Raw genomic sequence first — 21,072 nt, 5'->3', positions numbered from 1 at the left:
TGGTCCTCTTGTCAAGGATACAAATCAACAAACTGCCACAAACACAAGTATTCCCTAGTTAGTCTACAGAATCTGGTTTAAATCCTCTCAAAGGAAGTGATTATAAAACTCAGGGTAGTGTGTTCTGACTTGAGCCAAAGCAGCATACACAGAAAGTCACACAGTCCCTGGAAATATACCACCTTAATGCTACTGAAATCATGATCAGCCATGAGCCATGAAACTCTAAAGGTAGAATGAGACATTGTATCACCACAACACTTAGACTACACCTCTTATTACTTACAAATAGAAGAATATGTTTGCAAAAAGAAGAAACAGTAATAAAATTTTTAGATCTATTTCAAAAGAAAAATCTTATTTACATTACTAAAACAGAATTAGAGATGCATTTTATTGTATTCATTACTAAATCAAATATCAATTTATCTAACATTCACTTCGTTCAGTGAACTGTATTATCAAGCTTCCTTCCACTATTACAGCTATCATATGCCTCACAACAATCTTTGAAATCTGTGCGATGTCACAATACAAAACCAATATACATTTTGCATACAACCTGGCTTCTTATGGCCAGTAACTACAGTTTCTCAGAAACATCATGTTACTCTATTCTGCAGCTGCCATTCTTACCAGATCTCTTGCACTTATTCTAGGGGGAAAAAAATTACTTTATTTCAGAAAATCCTGCATGTATCCCTAAGCTAAATGCTAGAAAAGCACTGGCATAAAACGAGAAAAATCACCAGCAACATACTTAAAATTTTTGTTGGACTAAAAAACAAATTAGGTATTATTGTTTATTCACATAAACATAAATACATATTAATACACATTAATAATTGAGCAGCTCAGCCTTCCTATTAAAGGAAACACATTAGCAGCAAAAACTCAAAACTGAGTCAGAGTTTTCCCCAAACAACTCACAACCATACCAGTCATCAATACACAGATTAAAAGTGCCTATGAACAGATTCCTCTCCAGTCAAGAGATTCAATATTTGATTCAGTTTAAGTGCTCCAACACTATATTCTTAAATTAAGCTTAGAGCTTTATTTTCAAACATCACCTGCATGTTTGGGTTTCTTTTACTTAATAATGATTACCAACCACTTCAACTAACTGCTTATTGTTTATTCCACAGCATAATAATGCCAGTCAAATTAGAACAGAAGTAATAAAGCAGGACAGCATGACTTAAAACTAAAGAAACAGCCATCAGGTTAAGAGCAAATTCTCAGCTATCTACCTAAAAGAATAGTTCCAAGCAATATTAATGTGAAGTTACTAATAAAACTCACTTTGAATTTATACTGAATGATGGCTAGCAAGGTGTATAGAAAGGATATGAAGTGAGATAACTCAGACATATCTGTAAAAACAGATAAAATGTTATTTAGATATGTAAACTACGACTTCCCTGAACTGACTTGCTAACACTGTAGTTTACAGCAAGACATTTTGTCTTCAATATACTCTGTCCTTGATCATTAGAAACATAAGACCCTTGTTTTAGAAATTAAATAATACTCTAAAATCTGAAGCACCAGTAAATTACTGCTGCTTTCACTTAGCGTAAACATTCAATTAACATAGCTGCACATCACATTCGAGTATTTCCATAAAGTTTTCTTTTCAAACTCACTTCAAACCTTCATAACTTTCATAACATCTATCCCATAATAGCAGCAAGACATCAATCCCAAAATATTTTGAAAAAAACAGAATGAGGTAAATTATTTTAAGTTGTTTCTAGAAGATCCATGAACAAAAATAATCACCTGACACTATAATCTAGCTGTAGTGCTTTGTTTCTAGCACTACACTCAAGGAGACTTGCTGTTGAAACACTTCCTCATGGTATGATAGAATATCAGTCTAGTGAAGTATGTAACAGTCTACCAACTGAGAAAGAAATTAAGAAATTATTATACTGAAATTTTTGTCTTAGGAAGACTTATAGCAGAACACAGATGCTGATACACCACAATGAAATTATGCTGGGCTGCCTTTTCTCCCAGAGGCTAAAGTGGAAGGCAAGGTGGCTAATGGCCCAGGGGATGAACTAGAGGTGGTATCACAAGCAATCTGACATCCCACTGCCTTTTCCCAGTGACAGTGAAAGTGGCTTGCAATTACCTTAAATGCAAGTTAGCTTGTCATTCCCTGGCAAAATCTGCTTCACAGATTTCACATCCTTAAGAGAGTTGTACAAAAAAAATTAATAGCTGTCACTGAACACTCAGATCTCACACACACCAGCTAAAGCTGGCCTGAACTGAAATTAAATGAAGAAACACGTTTTCTTACCTTAAATATTTTTGTCTTTACCTAGAGGAAAAAACACTAAACACTGAAGTACTGAACCTCATTCGTGGCCTTCAACCCATCAAACACATTTTCAACACAAAAAAGAAAATGTCTAATGTCTAACCTACTAGCTCACATTAAACAGTGTATAAGGTACCTCATAATAAAGAAGTGTTCTTGCCTTAAGGTACTCTGCCCTGCTCAAAATCAGAAATTCAAACTATTTCAAACTCACTTTGCTACATTCCCAAACCAAAATGTAATTATCAATCTGGCAGATCCTGACATGCTTTAAATAGTAGAGTAAGATTACTGTAGAGTAAGATTTCTGTATCTTCCAAAACCACATTATGCCCATGCTGAAATCTTCCTGAACCACTAGTCCAACAGTAACTGTGTCATTACAGCTGTCCAAGTACTATGACTCCATTGTGTCAAAGGCAGGTTAGCATGATCTCAAAACTGGAAACTGTATTTTTAGACACAGAGCATGTCACATGAATGTTCGCATCAAATCACAACGATTCAGGTACAGGATGCAATACTAAGCACTCATTTCACAATGGCAATGACCTTTTTAAATACAACATCTTTTTGCTACTGTAGACAAATACATCCTATACATTGACTGGTCAATAGTAGTCACTTTGTAAGAAAAGTGTTTGGGTTCCAGTTTTTCAAGTGGAAGTGTTAATTAGATTTCAGCTAAAAGAACAGATGTATAAAGGTTAAGAAAAATAAAACCTGATTTACAGTACTGAGCATCTGCTTTGTCTGAAATATTAATACAGTAGTGTCACCAGTAGGATAATCCAAGCGCTGAACAGATCTGTGACCTGTTTTGAGATCTGTGACCTCAAAAATGACCTCAAATGAAAGAAATAAAACAGCTGCTATAAACAAGAACTGTTCTAAGTAAGCCTGTTCTAGCAGCAGCATTACAAACAGGAGTACCACTAAGTCACTTTAAGCAGCAGAAGCTGCTTGCCAATCTTTTCCTCCACTTGTCAGGTAAGTAAGAACAAGAGAGTTCTCACTCATTTGCAAAGGCACCCAGTCATTATAATAATGACCTAGTCATTAAGAGAGGTCAGAAAAATCAGACAATGAAAGCTGAATAGTTTTTACACTCTTCAACACATAACAACAAGTCATTTCTTTCATATATAGACTCCTTCCTGCAAAAGAAAACTGAACCATACTGCACACAATCTTCTAATCATGCAAAGAAAGGCTGATAGCATAAAAGATTAATTCAAAAATCAATAAAAAATCCAAATCTCTTTTCCAGTAATTCCAAAAGCCTTAGTGCAATTCCAGGTAAGAATTCAGCAATCATTTTATCTGGAGTTTTATCTGGAGTACTGCACTTATGATAGTATAGCAGTTTTTCTTATACCTCATACTTGCATATTAAGAAAAGACACATTAAATAAAATTTATTAGAAGCAAAGATATTCTAAATTTCATCCATATGTTCCTCATTCAATTGACTAGAAGCTTCTGCATACTGACTAACGATCTCAAACTTCTTGAGGAAAACACCCTCCGTTACTGAATGACAAAATTATCACAGAAGAGAGAAAGTAATTTGCATAAAAATCTCCATTCATATATAAAACCTAAATGAAAGCTAAATAATGATGAGACTAAAATAAGCCACATCATTAAACTAATTTTGAAAGCTGTTTTTAATAAGTTTGAGGTCCATTTTCCTAAAAAACTAAAAAGATTTCAAAAAGCCCAAAAGCACTGAAAGTATTTCTTCTTTAAGAAAGATTCTTCACATTTTTTCCTGACAAACACATACACATACATGTTACTGCACATTCAGAAGCATTTCAAAGAGCATATTTAAGAGTAAAGTTACAGTTAGGCCTTCTTTATGAGCAGATCCTCTCCAAAGGAATACCGTTATGAAATGTTAATTCTTATTCATGCAAGACAAAACGACTTTTTATTAAATACAAAGAATTAATACTCTCAGTTTCAAAGTTCTGTGTATAAAAATTGCACATCTATCATATTTCATGCCTATTTTCTCCTTGTTCTCCCACTAAGCAGAGATATAAAAGAACCCTCTGGATCCTTTTTCAGTCAAGAATGTCTCCCATCTGCATGGCATTTAAGACACAAAAGAGCATGACTTAGAGCAGGCATTAATAATAAAATAAATATTTATTAAAAAAACAAAAACACAAGCTACAAGGTCTTTAGAAAAGCCAGAAAAAAGGATGTTATAAAAATAAATAAATAATTTAGTAGACAAATACTCTCTGCAGATAAGAAAATACCAAGAAAAAATACAATTTCAAAATGCTAACCTTTTCATCGAGGATGCCTGCAAGATCAGAGGAAGTACAAAGATGCTTTGTTAAAAAAGGTTTGAAGGCAAAATAATCTGTTATCACAATAACATTTTCTTTACTTGTTTTCAGGATGAAATTGGCAGAAAATAACCTAATTTTCTTCTACAAGTATTCATTCACATGTTAATGCCTCTCCCTCCTCCTCCTGCCACCTCCAAGTCAGGTGGGATTTCACAGGGCCTACAGCAATTTTATCCCTTAAGCTTCAGGTTATTTCACACTAAGCATAAGCCAATTTGCAGCATAAACTGTAGAATCTATCCTACTTATCTGTGAAAATCATGGGGGGTTTTTATAGAAAATAGTGGCTCTGCCTCCAAGACTGGGAAGGAAGTATAATTCCCTTTTCATCAATCACTTCTGAAACCATAGTTTAGTAGTCACTTGCTATTAATACCCAAGTATACATGCAAATAGGAGCAGAAGAAGGAAAAGTGCAATTTAGTACAATTAAATGCAAAATACACAGTCCACACAGTTATAAAGCTATCAGCCAAATTACCACAAGTTTATGTGAATAAACAAAAACAGCTAAGGAAAATATGACTTCATTGTAAGAAAGCCTGTAAATGTGGATTTTTAGCAGCTTAAAAGATGGAAAGCTTCAGACAGTTGTAGCTCCTAGTATGGTGCATAACTGTGCATCAGAGAAACCTTCTATCTTCACAATTACTGTATTTCAAATTTCTTACAGCGATGGCAAGTATTTTTATATCTCCTAGTACAGAATTCTGCAATTTGCAGACTGAAGATCACTTTCTTCAATCTATTCTCTCTCTGATCAAAGTACAACCATTGCCCATAAAATAACACTGTCCACATGGATAGACCAGTCTTAACTTTTTTTTCATCTCCTGTTTTAAACAGGAGGTTTACATACTTGCTTCCTGAATTTATCACTTGGTGGATCAATTTTCCAACACTATGTTTTCAACTGTTCAAGAGATAAAATTACTTAAATCTGTGCTTGACAGTAAACATGCATATCATGAAAAATTAGTAAACCAAAACCAATTGTCACAGATTACATGAGAACAGAAACTACATAATACTGCAACTTTTTTCTGAAAATCATAGGCCACATAACTTCCTCAGCTTGAGGGCCCAACTCCTAAAATTATAGAAAAAGAGACTGCTGCCAGAAGATAAGGAATCAGCAATCTTTCTTTAACTTCTATGTAGATAGGAAGAAGAAAATTACTTTCCTCATAATGAGCCATTGCCACAAAACCCATTAAAATAAGCCCCAAGTGGAGTGTCTGCGCAAGGCTCACAAAGGAGCTTTCAAGATTCTGTGCTGGGAGAGGCTTTCACTTTTGAATAAAAACAGATTATTGAAAAATCAAAGGAGGTCTATGACAAAGTTCTCCATAAATATTGATGATGCTTAGTAAGTCACCAGTTCTAACTTCCATTTTCACTCTAAAGTCACCTCATCTTCATGCAACTAATCAGAGAGGTGACTCTCCCTTTCAGTACTTCAACAAGGCATCAGAGAAAGAGATAAAAGTTGTTGCAACCAGCAAACAAGGTTAAGAAGATTGAAGGATATCTGAAGGAAAACAGAATAACTTTGACTTGACTTCATACACTAAACACAGTTCCCAGTCTTATTCAGTAAATAAAAAGGTAAACATAGTTACACTCACTAAGACATTTTCCCAATAAATACTCCTACAAGGACTCCTACCTCTGAGAAGCACTGCCTAATTTCTGCAGTCTGAACTGGAAATTACAGTTCTATTCTTACATCCACTACACAGCTCCTTTACAATTTTAAATAGTTACACCTCCATATTCACAGATAGGTAATGTACCTAACTTGTGGATTGTCATGCCCCATTAGTTAAGTCCTTAAGATCTTAGCTTTCTACCCATCAGCTAGTGTACAGAATGCTGACAATTTATAACCACTTACAAAAAAAGCCCATACACCATACTCTGATGACTTTCTCCAAACAGCAAGCATATAGATTCAAGATTTTGAGTACCTATCTACAACTTTATTTTCCATCTAGGAAGAGAAAATGTTGTGTTCTGCCAAAAGTAATCTCTAAAAATTCCTGGTTCCAAAGCATTCATAATACAGCAGCAAAAAAAGTTTATATTAATTGATCATACTAGAAACTTTGCTTCACTAGATGTAGTCTGTAAAACAGTAGTATGAAATTTTGAAAGCTACCTGAGAAACACTATCCAGTCAGTGCAGCAATGAGCACATGATCCTGAATTTTAAGGAAAAAGGTGAAAATAGTAATTAAAAAGTATTAAAATTCATCATAACACACACACATTCAAGGTAACAAAATCAAGTGGTATGGGCACATTCATTGTGTATTTCTTTTCAGAGACAACTTTTCATGCTAAGTAGGATTTTATTCTAGTTCAGGCACAACTAAAATCATTGTTACAAACTCCAGGCTGTCTTTGCTAAAAGGCACACAAGTAGAAAACCACTGTTAGTAGTCCGCTCATAAAATAAACTTCTACTTTAGTAAAAAAATGGGAAAAATAGTTAATTACATGACCTACTCTAGGAATAATTTCAAGGAAAAGATGTCAAAAGATTTCTTTTTCCTAAGTTGTAGCTGATTTAGAGAATATCTGTACTCACTTTACTAGGGTAAGAAACTTCACATCTTCCTAATTGATTATATGCAGTTTTGTGAAAGGCACAAAAATGTGTGAGAAGTTTTAGGTATTGCTCACCTATAAAAACAAAAGGTGACAATTGGATCATTCAGGCGACCACCATAAGAGTACTTCTGGGTATAAAAGCACCAAGAGGAGTGAAATGAGAAATTCAAAAATTAAACTGTATTTAAACTTTTCCTACAGGTATTTAAGAGGTTTAAAAACTAGTAAACAGCAATGTATCAATAAAAGTGAAGCAAAGTAAAACTGAATCTGAAGCTATTTAAATATCACATCAACTTTAATTCAAAATACGTGATTAGTAGATGAGCAGATTGGAAATCTACAGTATTTTTTCAAAGAGTTGTATGGGGAATAGTCTAAGATTACTTAGTTTAAGGTACACCTGCATGCAGACAAATGCTGTGATAGGTAGGATTTTTTAAACAGTCAGGACTTCATTGATACACAATACAGAGTAGAAAAAAATCGTTAGAATACTGGAATTTATCCATTAATCCACTAACTCCTGGGACTTTTTTCTGCTTTAAGTAGTTAGGAACACTTTATTAAATAGATTTATAACTCTAAACCAGAAAACTTCAACCAAAAATTGACCCTGGATTACATCACAGTAAAATGCATTACACTGCTTTTTACCTCCAGATCCTAGCTGCTTGTAGAATCTGTATTCCAAATGTAGCTGTGGTGCTCTCGACTTCATTGGCTCCTGATTTGAAAACAAAAACAACATTTAAAACAAAGCCTAAAAACTAATACACTAACCTACTACCAGCCAAACTAGCTCTATTGCTTCCAAGACACACAGAAATTTTACATGTTTCTTCTGAAAAAACTGGCAATTAAGAAACAGAGAAAACTAAACCTCCCTCAGGTGAGACTAGCGCATATAGGGATATTTACATCTTGTATTGCTCCACTGGCCAGAGTTCAACACGCAAATCAAATAACAGATACACATGGAATAGCCAAAATACAGTATGTTTCTCCAAAGCATGTGGATGGTATGTCCTACATTTCTCAGAAAGTGGCGTCAATATGCAGCTTAACAGATTGAAAAGAACCTCAAAGTACCTAATACTTGATAGATGTATCTTTATACGAATGAAGTCTTATCCTAGGATCTTAACAAAAAATACCAAAACCTTCCACCAAACAGTAACAGCTTAGCAGAAATCAAGTATCACCATTCCAAACTATAAATCCAAAACAAGAAAAAAACAAGCAAAAAAAAAAAATTCTTATCCTCAGAATAAGTTGTGGTTTACGCACATTAATGAAATCTCTTTTCTGTGTTCAACATGCCAGCGTGACAGGGTGTCATAGAACGAAATGAAGTGACATGAGATTAAGCTGAGGAACACACATGGAGCCTAAAAGGAAACCCAAACTTCTTGAGTATCTCCCTTTGTAAAGAAAAGTTTCTTTAGCACAAGATTCTTGAAGTCATTTCCTAGGGCATATTTTCTTATGGCACGTAACATAAACTTAAGTTCCACCAGAGCAGGTTCAGGTTGGACATTAGGAGGAATTTCTTCACAGAAAGGGTGCTGAGACAATGGACTGCCCATGGTGGAGTCACCATCCCTGGAGGTGTCTAAAGAAAGACTGGCCACAGCACTGAGTGACATGCTGATGTGGTGGTCTTCAGTAGAGACTGTACTCAATGCTCTCTGAGGTCTATTCCAGCCTAATTCATCCTGCAATATTCCAAGGCATTAGCGAACATTTGAAAACTAACTGTTCCTACTAGAACTGCAGCACATAGTAAGTGACAGTTAATACAATTATCAGCAATAACTGATACTGCTGAACATCAATTTTCAGGAAAAGCTTTAGTGAAGTGCTTATCTTTTTCCTCATACCATCATCTTCAGAAATCACGAGTTTATAAACCTGTGTTGTTTCTCAGTGTCACATTCAGGGCATAAAAACTATAAGTGAATGTGCACAAATAAGAAATTTAGTCTTCTCCCTCAACCCATCTCCCTCCAAGACTTAGTTGTTTCCAATTGCTGCCAAAGTCCATGACAGCGTACATTTATGAATTCGATTTTGCCAGGATGCCACAGGCGGATACTTAAAAGTAAAGAAAGACTAATGTAACAGTTTCTGGGGGAAAAAAAAAAAAAATAGAACTCACTGTATGTTCTTTATGCTCCAGAGCAACCAGCATAAAGGAACATTGTATTCTTTGCAAAAAAAGTGAGACATGAGCAAGAACTTTCTAAAATAAGGAAGTGTTTATTATTCAAAAAAAAAATTACTAAGCAAGACTAACTGGGCCACCAAAGGCCTAGTTACAGTTTATGAGAACGACAAACAAAATTTATGGCAAAGTATAGAAGAAAGATATTCCTTTAAAAACTTGTGTAAACATGAGTCAAAGCAAGTCAGTGCAACTATCAACCTTTAGTACTCAACTTTCAGAGGTATGATGAAACTCACTACAAAGAATTTGAAATATTTTAACCTTTTAGGAGACAACAAAAATTGAGCAATTAGTGTGCTTGTAGTATCCAAGTCTGTTAGTTACAAAATACACCCCACTCTACATAATGCCTAATTAAAACTTATGTTCTGCCAGCTAAGAAGAAAATACTTTAGTCCACAAAACTCTGCATGTCTGCTGCTTTTAATAACACAAGACACTGGCTTATAGGAAGTTATATTTTGTTCAGTTATACAGTTTTGTCACAATTGATGGTACATTAACAACTTAACCCCTCATGGTTGTAACATGGTCCCATTAAAAGAATGAAAAACAGGTTATAGGTATTAAATTTACAGGAATAGATTAAAAAAAAATCTAGGTAAAAGAAATAGCTCCCACTTTCTGACACACACACCCTCTTTTTCAATGCCGCTTGTCCCAGCCATCAGCAGAAAACAGTCCTGATAAATCTCCAGAAGGCAATGTTCTTAAATAGTCAAACACATCTGCTAAACTACTACACAGTGTCAAAGACTGAAGTTAAACCTTGTTCAACAGAGAGATAATTAAACACTTTTATCCCTCTAGTAAAAGTGAAAAAAAAATACAGCAATATGTACTTGTAGTTCATTTATTGAATAACAGCCTTTAAGAACTGCCTTATTTCTGTAAGAAGGCTTAGATATCTTCCTGTCATGCTAAACATGCAAAGGGAACACATCATGTTGTGTCTACACAACAAAACTTGTAAAAGGCCAAGCACAATAATCTCTTCACACACAATTATTTTACTTCGGCACATCCCACTCTGCAGTATGGAATAGCTAGACATAAATGAGAAAGGACAGAAAAACATAAATCAAGACAAAAGCATGTTAAATGGATTCTTTCACCATAACATATGAGAGAAGAATATACTACTGTATCTACAAGCCTAAAAAGAAAATTCAGTCATAAAAAACAAAATGGCAGCTCAGTTGTTTGGTTTAACTAATGTTTCAGTTCATTTCACATTCTAAAAATAACATAACAGTTCAATTAGGGATCATGTTAATCCCAGAGTGCCATGAAGCCAACTTCTCCTCTTAACAAAAGAAACTAGTGGATTTTTTTTTACTTAAATAAACCCAGGTCTTCACTGAAGCATCCTGAAAAAATTGTTCTGCGATATGCAAAGTTCTGTGTACAACCCTCCCAACACTACTTCTACATACACATCTAATTATTTCAAAGCTTCATTACTAAAACAGACAAATTCTTTTCCCTGCAAAAGACCATTCTCTCTAAACGAGGAACATAGGAAAGAACCAATGTGCAGCTTATTGAGCCCCAGTTACCTGAGTGACAGAAACAACTGCTCCTTAGTTTATCGGAGAGGTTTTTACCCCTGTGGCATGCTTATACATTCAAACAAAATAAAGACACCTGAAATGTGAAATCTGTTTCAAGTTCACTATGAATTCTTTTTACAATTATTTTTGTCCCAAATACATGGAATAAAATACTATTTAATTTCCCATTAAAGGGGCTTTGAAAAAGCAGCTTACTTGAACTGTAAGGTTAGAAATGTTCAAGAAGTCTAATAACCCAAAGCACAATATAAATATTCAGCTACTACTTACTTTTCGTGGTTTTAATAATTCAGTGAGAACTCATCTCACTTTATGTTCTGTCTCTGTTTTACACATCTGTAAGCAATGGCAAACAAAAGCCATCTTCAGGAAAAAAAATCTTTAAGAGGTAGGCTCTTTTTACAGGAAAAGACCAGTCTATTAAGCAGACTTGCACTAGATCTGGATTTACTACATGTCCTAGAGGGATTCTGAAAAGGTGTGACTCTAGACCACAGCTATACCTTAAAAACAAAAAAACAGAGAAAAAACATTACGACCTTGAAACAAAGCGCAACTTTCTTTCCACATACACCCCTCACTTATAATTTCAGCAATTCAAACCTTAAGAGTGAACTAGTGAACTGGTGAATTAAAGATTAGAGTTAAAAAGGCAGTGATGACTACTTTGTAACTTCCTATCTTTTACCCAAAGAAAGAAAAATCTATGTATTTCCAGCAGTTCTGTGGAGGATTAAGTATAAGCATGTTTTGTCTCAAATATTCTGACTGTTATGACAGGAAAAGTGTGATCGAAACAAAGGGTCCCATGGAGATGGAGTAGCACTGTTCTGAGCCAGCTTCCTGCTCCTGCTCACTCCTCCCACAGCTGACTTCCCAGAGGAAGGCTCGAAGAGCTGCCTGTGGATGTTTCAAAACAGTGTGAAAAATCTCATTTACATAAGAGGCTGCACCAGGTTAACTATAAAAGGAAGTGAATGCATTGGGACCCCCTGCTCACTTTTTCCGTATCTTTCCCAGCTCTGGACCATGCATGTAGCAGGACCAACCGCAGGAATCCACAGACTGTGATCTTTGTTCTCTCTCTTTTCCACCTTAATGTCTCTCATCCCTTACTTTGCCTGAGCAAAGCATGGCTGTCATATTTTTCTCCCTACTGTACAAAATGAAGGGCTTGTTAGCCAACACCTTTTGAGTCTAATAATAGGGGTCACCGGAGTTATAACAATTGTACAATAAAGCACAAGAACTCCTCAGCATGTGGAATGGTGGTGTTGTTTAGGCTGGCAAGAATTTGCAATAAACATCACACTCCTACCAATGGCTTGTAACAATAAATTGGTATCACAGACAGGACTCTTAGGAGGCTGAGAGGGACTGAACAGCTCTTGAGCTGTTTTTAGCTGGGATGGGCTCAGATATCTTCATCTCTGACTGGGATTACAGGATGGATCAGGAACAGGGAGTAGCAGGACATGACACCCCAGGAAATGCCAAGTATGGACCCTTTTCCCATCATGGTATAATATGACCTATACTCATCTTCATATGTGGAGTACTGTGTGTCATGCTGATGCAAACACAAAAGGATAAAAAGATTAACGATTCCTTACTAAAATGTTTAGATAGAACAAAAAGAAAGAGACATTTCTATAAAATTTGGTTGACTCTCTACAAAAATGTTCATACAGAAAGCAAGATGAGACAGACTATTTCTTACTAAGATGTTTAGATAGCAAAAGAGAGAGGCAAATTACTACAAAATTTGGTTGTGAAACATTTGAAAGTCTTGTTTGAGTCCTTATAAAAACATTCACGAGATTTGGCTGAGATCTGTAAATCACTTACAGAGATGTTTGGATAGAGAGAAAAACGAAAGAGCAAAATTGGAATCTTTTCTGAATTTGGAAAGAGACTTTACCCAATTACTATGCCTTGTGCTCTGCAAGGCTACAGAGCAGGAGAAAATACTGAGAGATGTGTTGGGTAGCACAGTAGGGATGAGAAGCTGGCCTTGGGAGTACAAGGACTTACACACCTCAGATAAGGAACTAATACATTAAATGAAGAGGCAAGATTAGGCTGCTAGATTTTTAGAAACAAAGAGAGTGACTTGCCCAGTAAAGGAATCAGAAATAGTGATGGATGAGGATGAGGAGAAATAGAGAACCACAGGAGTGTTAGGCAAGTAGACAAAGGCAGCTGTGGAAGAGGCTGAAGCCAGAAAAGTGGCCATAGGAAAGACAGAATTGTAGGCAGCACTTGCTGTAGAGTACAAAGAAGCTGCAGAAGAGGAGGCCAAGGGATACTGAGAATCTGAGGCTTTCATACAGGTAAATGATCCTTTTGAGTCCTGGTCCCTCATCCAGTGGGCTGCCTATTGGCCAAGGGGTTTAGGCTTCCTGGAGAGGGACAGCAGGCCTCAGGAGCTGCTTGCTGCTGATCGGAAAAAGAAGCTGAAGGCAGAGGGGCTGCTTGTTGTCAAGCATGGTCATATTAGCAGGCTTCAGGCATAGCTTCAGGATGTGTGTGAGAGAAGCTTTCATGAGGAACTGCAAGATGTAGAATCTGGATTCTGGACCACTAGGTAAAACTGAAACAAGAGATGATGGACAGGATCAGAAAACTGCTACAAAATAGTGCCGTATACGGTAACCAAAATATAAAAGTTATACCAGGGTAAGTTAAATGAGAAGAAGGAAGACACTGTATGTATTTCCACCTCAAATATGGAGGTTTGGACAAACCCAAGTTGCCTGTTGCTAGTCCAGGAACAGGCAAAAGCACACAGTTTTAAAGCAGTGGCTTAGGTATTTACTCAAGCCCAGTTCTACCCAGTGAGACAACAGCAGACACTTTACTGCTCCAGTGGTACAGGAATGGGCCATGGGAAACAGAATGAATTGTATCTTTCACAAAAGGAAAGACAAAAACCAAATTAAACTTAAGCACCGCCGACAACAATCAGTTTTAGCAGACTTTTTCACCATTGAAGAAATGACTTAAGAAGCCTTTCGGCAGCAATTTGTGGATAGCTACCAATGCCCATGATAAAGAGCATTGTGTTCACACCAGTGGATAGTACCTTCTTTTCAACCACTGGTTTAGGACAAGGCATTTTTCCTTTTATCTTTTCCTACAAGAAGCAATGACTGATGTTAACATCAGGCATTTTGACTGCATGCTGCTGTAGTTTTATAATCTGTACCTAGCACTACTGACCTGAAATGTTTCAGCAATGTGTCATTTTACCTTCATCCTGTCAAACAAGAACTATTGTAGTAAGACCCCAACTTAGCTTGGGAGCTAATACAAGAATTTTAAGAATATGGAGGCCCCACAGCTAAGGGCCTTGCTGTGCCCTGCTTCACACAGGACAGAATTAAGATTTTTTGTTGCCTTTAAGTTTGCCTGCTGTGATGTTTACTACTTCTAACATTCGACCTGAAGACCTCCCCTAAACTAGGGTTCATACTTGGTAATAGAACTCTGAATAGACATTATTGTACTTGCTACAATGTAACCGGACCAAACCCCCCCTACATTTTTCAGTGTAGTACCTGATGGCAGGAATTAGCCTGCCACAGAGCCACAAATAATTATCCTAAATCTTACTGACACTTATAATTGAAGAATGATGAAATTATACAGCCCCTTTGGGGTTGGCTTGGAAGAGCTAAAATGAAAAATCTTATTCCTAACACTAGAATACCATGCTGGATGGAAATGTGGTGTCTGAATTCCTTCCCCGTGTCCTATCAATGCTCAATTTGACAGCTCCTCAGAGATGGATGTGTGATAAATAAGAATGGTGATTAAGTTATAAGTTGTTGGTTATAGAGTTGTAATGTTTTGTTCAAGAGTTATCATGCTGTTTGGCAGTTTTGTCCACTCTGTATCCCCTACCCCAAAATCCCACTTAGCTTTTCCATCAAGTCAAGCTGTTGCTGCTCCCTGGCATCACTGCTCCCTGGCATCACCACTCTCCATTTCTGCTGCTGCTTTGCCTGCCTGCACCCAGCCTGTCCCATCGGCTTGTGCCCTGCTTGCTCCACTTCCTGTCGGATCCTCTTCCTACTTCCTGCTGACAACCGGCCTGTCAGTCAGGCTGCTGCTGCCACCCTTATGGTAATTAGAAGAGCCCAGCTGCATGATGGGACCATATCAACACCAAGAACCCCTAGCCAAAACGAGCCAGCTCAAAGTTCCAATCTGCCAAAGACAGCACTGGACTTAGCATACACAAGGGTATTTATGCCGAGGGTTTTCATAAGTTTTTGTATCTCGCCATAACTTACGAAGTACTTAAAGAGCAAGACACCCCTGGACTCCATGAGCCAAGAGAGTTCTTTGGAACCCCCGCGAGGCGAGAACTCCCACTCTGCAGCACGAGCAGCAAAGTGGATTGCACCTCCTCCTCAGCGGTGTGGACGAAAGGGAGCAGCAGCAGCGTAGGCCACCCCTCGAGACCCTGTTTATTAATAAAGGCATTTAAAGGAGGAAACTGTGTCTCCTGCCCATTTATAACAATTTGGGGGCTTGTCCGGGATAAGCCACGCCCAGAAGAGGACCAGGACGGGAAGGCGCCACCCGACCTCGGACCTCCTGGATCGCTGGCCTCCTGGACCAGAGGACGACGCTCGCTAGCCTCGAGGGACAGCACTGAGGAGAACCGGTAAAACCAACCGGTGGTGGGAGTGGAGGCGAGTGAGTGTGTGGGTGAATGAGAGGGGGGCCGGCAGCTCGGACCCCCCAAGCGAGTCTGGACTCCTGAGTACCGCGGTTCCGGACTCCCGCGAGGGGGCCGGCCGGGAAAAGGAGGAAGCGAGTGGATCGGTGAGTGAGGCGTCTCCAGGGGCTTAGGGGGCCCCCCTCCGAACGGGCGGAGGAAACCTAGAGTGTGCGTGGCCCGTCATAGGTTGCCTGCAGAATAGGCCTCCCCATTTTCAAGCTACAAGGGTAGGCTGCCCGGGTCAGTCCGAGTGGGTGGATTGATCCGAGGGAGTGAAAGGTGCACACCACACTGCCGGGGCTACAGTCCAGGACACACGGGTGATTTGTGGGGTCTGGCTGAGGTAGCTCACAGGGTGTGGAGAGTGTTGATGGTATGGTCACCTTGGTCGGGGGCACCTGAAGGAGAGGTGTGCTGTCCGGGGGTGAAGAGTGGCATTGGTCGGGGGTATTTCTAGGTGCATTTCGCGTTTCTGGAAGGGCCTAGAAGATATGCTGTCCGGGTGCCAGGAGTGAAAGTTAGGGGAGCTTCAGCTGGTGCAGGAAGCTCAACAGTAGTGAGAGAGAGTGAGCCGCACACTATACACCCGATCTCGGCAGTAGGCAGTGCTGACACCTTGGGCCCCGGTCGACCGGCTGTCTAACGGAGATTTGTCCTGGTGTATAGGGGCAAACGTGGGTACTGGCTGTGGTGGTAAGGTGGTTGAGGCCCTATAAGGGGGGGGGGCCAGTTTAGGCCACTTACGGGTACCAGGGACTGAGTGGAAAAGGGTTGATTTAGACCCAGTGAGAATGGGTGGATATGTGAGTAGAAATCAGCAACAGGAGAGAGTAGAAAGTGAGGTAAAGTACCTTCCACCAGAGGGCCCCCTTGGGCGCATGTTAAAGACGTGGAATGAAAATGATAGAACTAGAAACCTGAAGGAAGGGAAAATGATCCACTACTGCACTGAGGTTTGGCCCACCCTAGACCTGCCAAATCAATGGCCTTGGTGCGGGACCAGGGACTCGTGGATGTGCAATCTGTTATATCAACACTTAAAGGCTCAGGGAGATTGCAATGCTGAGCAAGTTCGTTATGCTGCCTGTTGGCAGAACAGTACATCTGGTGAGGAAATTACAAAAATTTGTAAATTAACAGAAAGAAAGGAAGTAGATAAAAAGGAAAAGGAGAAAGAAGAAAATAAACAGTGGGACCCTTTGGACCATCTACCCCCTTCCCCAACTTATCCAGACATTCCCCGAATCCAACCTATAGACCATCCTCAATTACACCTGAGTCCCCCAGTTTTGCCTCCTTCCCCTTTATCCCCACCTGTAGTCCCTACTTGTCCACCTCCTCCAAGTCCTTCTCAACCTAATCCCCATATTTACCCTCTGGACCATCTACCCCCTCCCCCAACTTATCCAGACATTCCCCGAATCCATCCTATAGACCCTCCTTCATTACCCTTGAGTCCACCAGCTTACGTGAATCCCCCAGCTTTGCCTCCTCCCTCTATTCTGGTATCCCCATCTGCAGTCCCTACTTCGCCACCTCCTCCATTTCCTTCTCAACCTAATCCCCATATTTCAAAAAATAACCCCTTCCATTCCACCACCTTACATTCAACACCTGATAGCAAAAACACAGCACCTCCTTTACCATCATTAGTTCCCACTCCTCCTCCAAGTTGGGAATCAGAAGTATCAGCCTCTTGTGCTGAAACACCCCAAGTAGCAGAAACCCCTGAGAGACCATACCAAAATACGAGATCAAAGACCAGGCTGTTCCCTCTGAGGGAAGTTCCCATGGGAGGAGTGGCTGGAGGTATAGGTTTTGTCAATGTACCACTAACAGCCTCTGAAGTGAGGAATTTTAAAAAGGAATTAGGGAGCCTGGTAGAAGATCCTGTGGGTATAGCAAACCAGATAGATCAGTTCTTGGGCCCTAATATATTTACCTGGGGAGAGTTTACTTCAATCCTAAACATACTTTTCAACCCAGATGAAGTAAGATTAATTAGAACAGCTGGAATGAGGGTATGGGAGCAAGAAAATCGAACAGGCCCACCAGGAGACCAAAAATTACCAGTAGTCAACCCAGACTGGGACCCAAACCAAGAAGAGGGTCGCAGGAATATGGAGGACTTCAGGAGGTTAATGATAAAAGGGATTAAAGAATCAGTTCCTAAGCCCAGTAACACCAAACTTGCCTTTGAGGCATCACAGGAAAAAGATGAAACTCCTGCAGCCTGGCTAAGCAGGCTCAGGAAGAATGTTCAGCAATACTCAAACCTTGACCCTGATAGCCCAGAAGGGCAAGTTTTCCTAAGGCTACAGTTTGTGACAAAATCTTGGCCTGACATTAGACGGAAGCTTGAAAAATTAGAAGATTGGCAAGGGAGAGAAGTGAATGAATTATTAAGAGAGGCATTAAAAGTATATTTAAGAAGAGAAGAAGAGAAGACCAAGGCGAAGACTAGAATTATGGTAGCAATAGCAAGGGAAAGTGTCAAAGATTGGAGAGTTGATAGAGACTCTCAGAACAGAGAAGGTATAAGACCCCTGGCAGGACGGGGAAGGAGTAGCATGTTGCCACCCTGGAGCACTCCCCAGAGACCGGGAGAAACTAGATCCTGTTACTATTGTGGTGAGGAAGGGCATATAAAGAGGGATTGTAAGAAGATGATTTTTGATGAGAGAATAGCAAAAGAACAAGAGGCACTAGAGAAATGGTTGAGAGGAGAGACTAAAGAAGACTAGGGGTGTCATGGGCTCTTTGCGCTAGGGGACCTAGGAGAACACCAGGAAGAGCCCATTGTAAAGTTAGAGATAGGTCCCCACCATGAAGAAATTGAGTTCTTAGTAGATACAGGAGCAGAAAAATCTAGTATTAAACAGCTCCCAACTGGACTGATGATAGGAAAAAAGACCTGTGATGTTTTAGGGGCAGAAGGAAAACCCTTTAAAGCCTCTATAGTTGAAGGTGTAGAGATCAGAGGAAACTCAAGAAAATGTGTCACAAACCTTATTTACTTGCCAAATATTGATAGTAACCTACTCGGACGTGACTTACAAGTGAGATTGAAAGTAGGAATTATTCCTAGAGAAGGAAAGATGGTAGTACAAATGATGACGTTGACAACCAAAGACCTAGATGAAATAAAGACAGATGTGTGGGCAGAAGAGGGGAGGTATGGATATTTGAACATTGCCCCTATAGAAATCAAAATGCAAGGAAAAATGTCACCAGTCAGGATAAAGCAGTAACCCATCTCAGCAGAGGGAAGGAAGGGATTGGCTCCAATCATAACTAATCTATTAGCTGCAGGAATTTTGGAGCCCTGCATGTCCCCTCATAATACGCCCATCCTTGCTGTTAAAAAGGGAGAGAACAAATACAGACTAGTCCAGGACTTGAGGGAAATCAATAAGAGAACCGTCACCAATCACCCAGTGGTATCTAACCCACATACTCTACTGAATAAAGTCCATACGGATCATGCATGGTTCACCGTAATCGATTTAAAAGATGCTTTTTGGTCCTGTCCCTTAGCCAGAGAGTCGTGACTGGTTCGCGTTTGAATGGGAATGTCCTGAGACCCACAGAAAGCAACAACTGAGATGGACTCGCCTCCCACAAGGCTTCACTGAGAGTCCAAATCTGTTTGGGCAGGCTTTAGAGGAATTATTGAACCAGTTTATTCCTGAAAATGACACCCAAATTTTACAATATGTGGATGACCTTTTGATTTCGGGAAAAGAGCAGAGTGAAGTCAGACATACTAGCATAAACCTCCTAAATTTCTTAGGAGAAAAAGGCCTCAAAGTCTCAAAAGAGAAACTACAGTTTGTGGAGTCTCAAGTCATTTATCTCGGACATTTAATCGAAAAGGGGTGTAAGAAACTAAGCCCGGAAAGAATCTCAGGTTTACTGTCTATTCCGGCGCCAGTCACCAAAAGGGATATAAGGAAACTGTTAGGGTTATTTGGCTACTGTCGATTGTGGATTGATAGGTACTCCCAGAGTGTTAAATTTTTATATGAAAAGCTAGTGCAACCTGAACCAGTTAAATGGACAATAGAAGATGAAAAGCAATTGAAAGATTTGAAAACTAAATTATCCACAGCACCTGTATTAGGCCTTCCTGACCCCAAAAAGACATTTGATCTATTCATCAATACAGAAGAAGGGGTTGCGTACGGAGTACTTACCCAAGAGTGGGCAAGCCAAAGAAAACCCATAGCCTATCTCTCCAAAATCCTGGACCCAGTAGCCAGAGGATGGCCAGCTTGCCTCCAAGCCATAGCGGCCACTGCAATCCTCCTCGAGGATGCACAAAAGCTAACCTTGCAAGGGAAAATCTTAATACACACCCCACATGACTTACGAACTGTTTTAAGTCAAAAAGCCCAACAGTGGCTGACTGATTCCAGAATATTAAAATATGAAGTAGTACTCACTACTGCAGAAAATATAGAGCTAACTACTTCAAAAATTTTGAACCCAGCCCAATTCCTCTCGGGGGAACCAGCAGCCAAACTTGAGCATGATTGCTTAGAAGTCATTGACTTACAGACTAAAATGAGGGAAGACCTGGAAGACACTCCCCTGTCAAATGGGAGAGTATTGTTCAGTGATGGATCCTCCAGAGTGGTTGAAGGGAAAAGAATTTCAGGCTATGCTGTAGTTGAAGGCACTGGAGGCGAACATAATCTGAAGATCTTAGAAAAAGGGAAGTTACCAGCAAATTGGTCAGCCCAGTGCTGTGAAATTTATGCCCTAAAGAGGGGACTTGACCTATTAAAACAAGATCAGGGGACTATATATTTAGACTCCCGGTATGCTTTTGGGATCGTGCATACCTTTGGGAAAATTTGGGAAAAAAGGGGCTACCTCAATTCAAAGGGAAAAGATCTAATTCATAAAGAGTTAATAAAAATGGTGTTAAAATCTTTAATGGGACCAAAAGAGATTGCGGTGGTACATGTAAGAGGTCATCAAAGAGGAGAAACCTTTGAAGTAAAAGGCAATCGGATGGCTGATCAAGCTGCAAAGTTAGCAGCTCAAGGCCCAGGTGATCCAGTGAAGATTTTTACTTCAAACTGTACTCCAGACAATACCACCAAAGAACCGCTTTATGACGATATTGAACTAAAAACAATAAAAGAATTGGGGCTAAATCAAGGACAACAAGGGGAATGGCTGACCCCAGATGGAAGAAAGTTTTTAAA

The 21,072-nt window shown here is 39.3% G+C and overlaps 1 protein-coding gene across 7 annotated transcripts in view; it reads right to left on the bottom strand.

The window, feature by feature from the left end:
• CSNK1G3 (casein kinase 1 gamma 3) overlaps nucleotides 1–21,072 on the bottom strand; it is a 90,784-nt gene that overhangs the window by 38,482 nt on the left and 31,230 nt on the right. For 5 of the 7 annotated variants that reach the window (XM_066181393.1, XM_066181388.1, XM_066181389.1 and 2 more), the window contains one exon: nucleotides 7,978–8,047. The exons of the other annotated variants lie outside the window; for them this stretch is intronic. In XM_066181393.1, coding sequence (XP_066037490.1) covers nucleotides 7,978–8,047 — 70 coding nt within the window. The remainder of the gene's footprint in view (nucleotides 1–7,977; nucleotides 8,048–21,072) is intronic. 7 annotated transcript variants of the gene reach the window in all.

This window comes from Chamaea fasciata, unplaced genomic scaffold (genome assembly GCF_029207755.1).
Source record: "Chamaea fasciata isolate MVZ Bird 193981 ecotype frontalis unplaced genomic scaffold, bChaFas1.0.hap1 SCAF_4, whole genome shotgun sequence".
Lineage (NCBI taxonomy): Eukaryota > Metazoa > Chordata > Aves > Passeriformes > Sylviidae > Chamaea > Chamaea fasciata.
The sequence above is the reverse complement of the archived record's forward strand: the minus strand, read 5'-3'. Positions and strand labels throughout refer to the sequence as shown.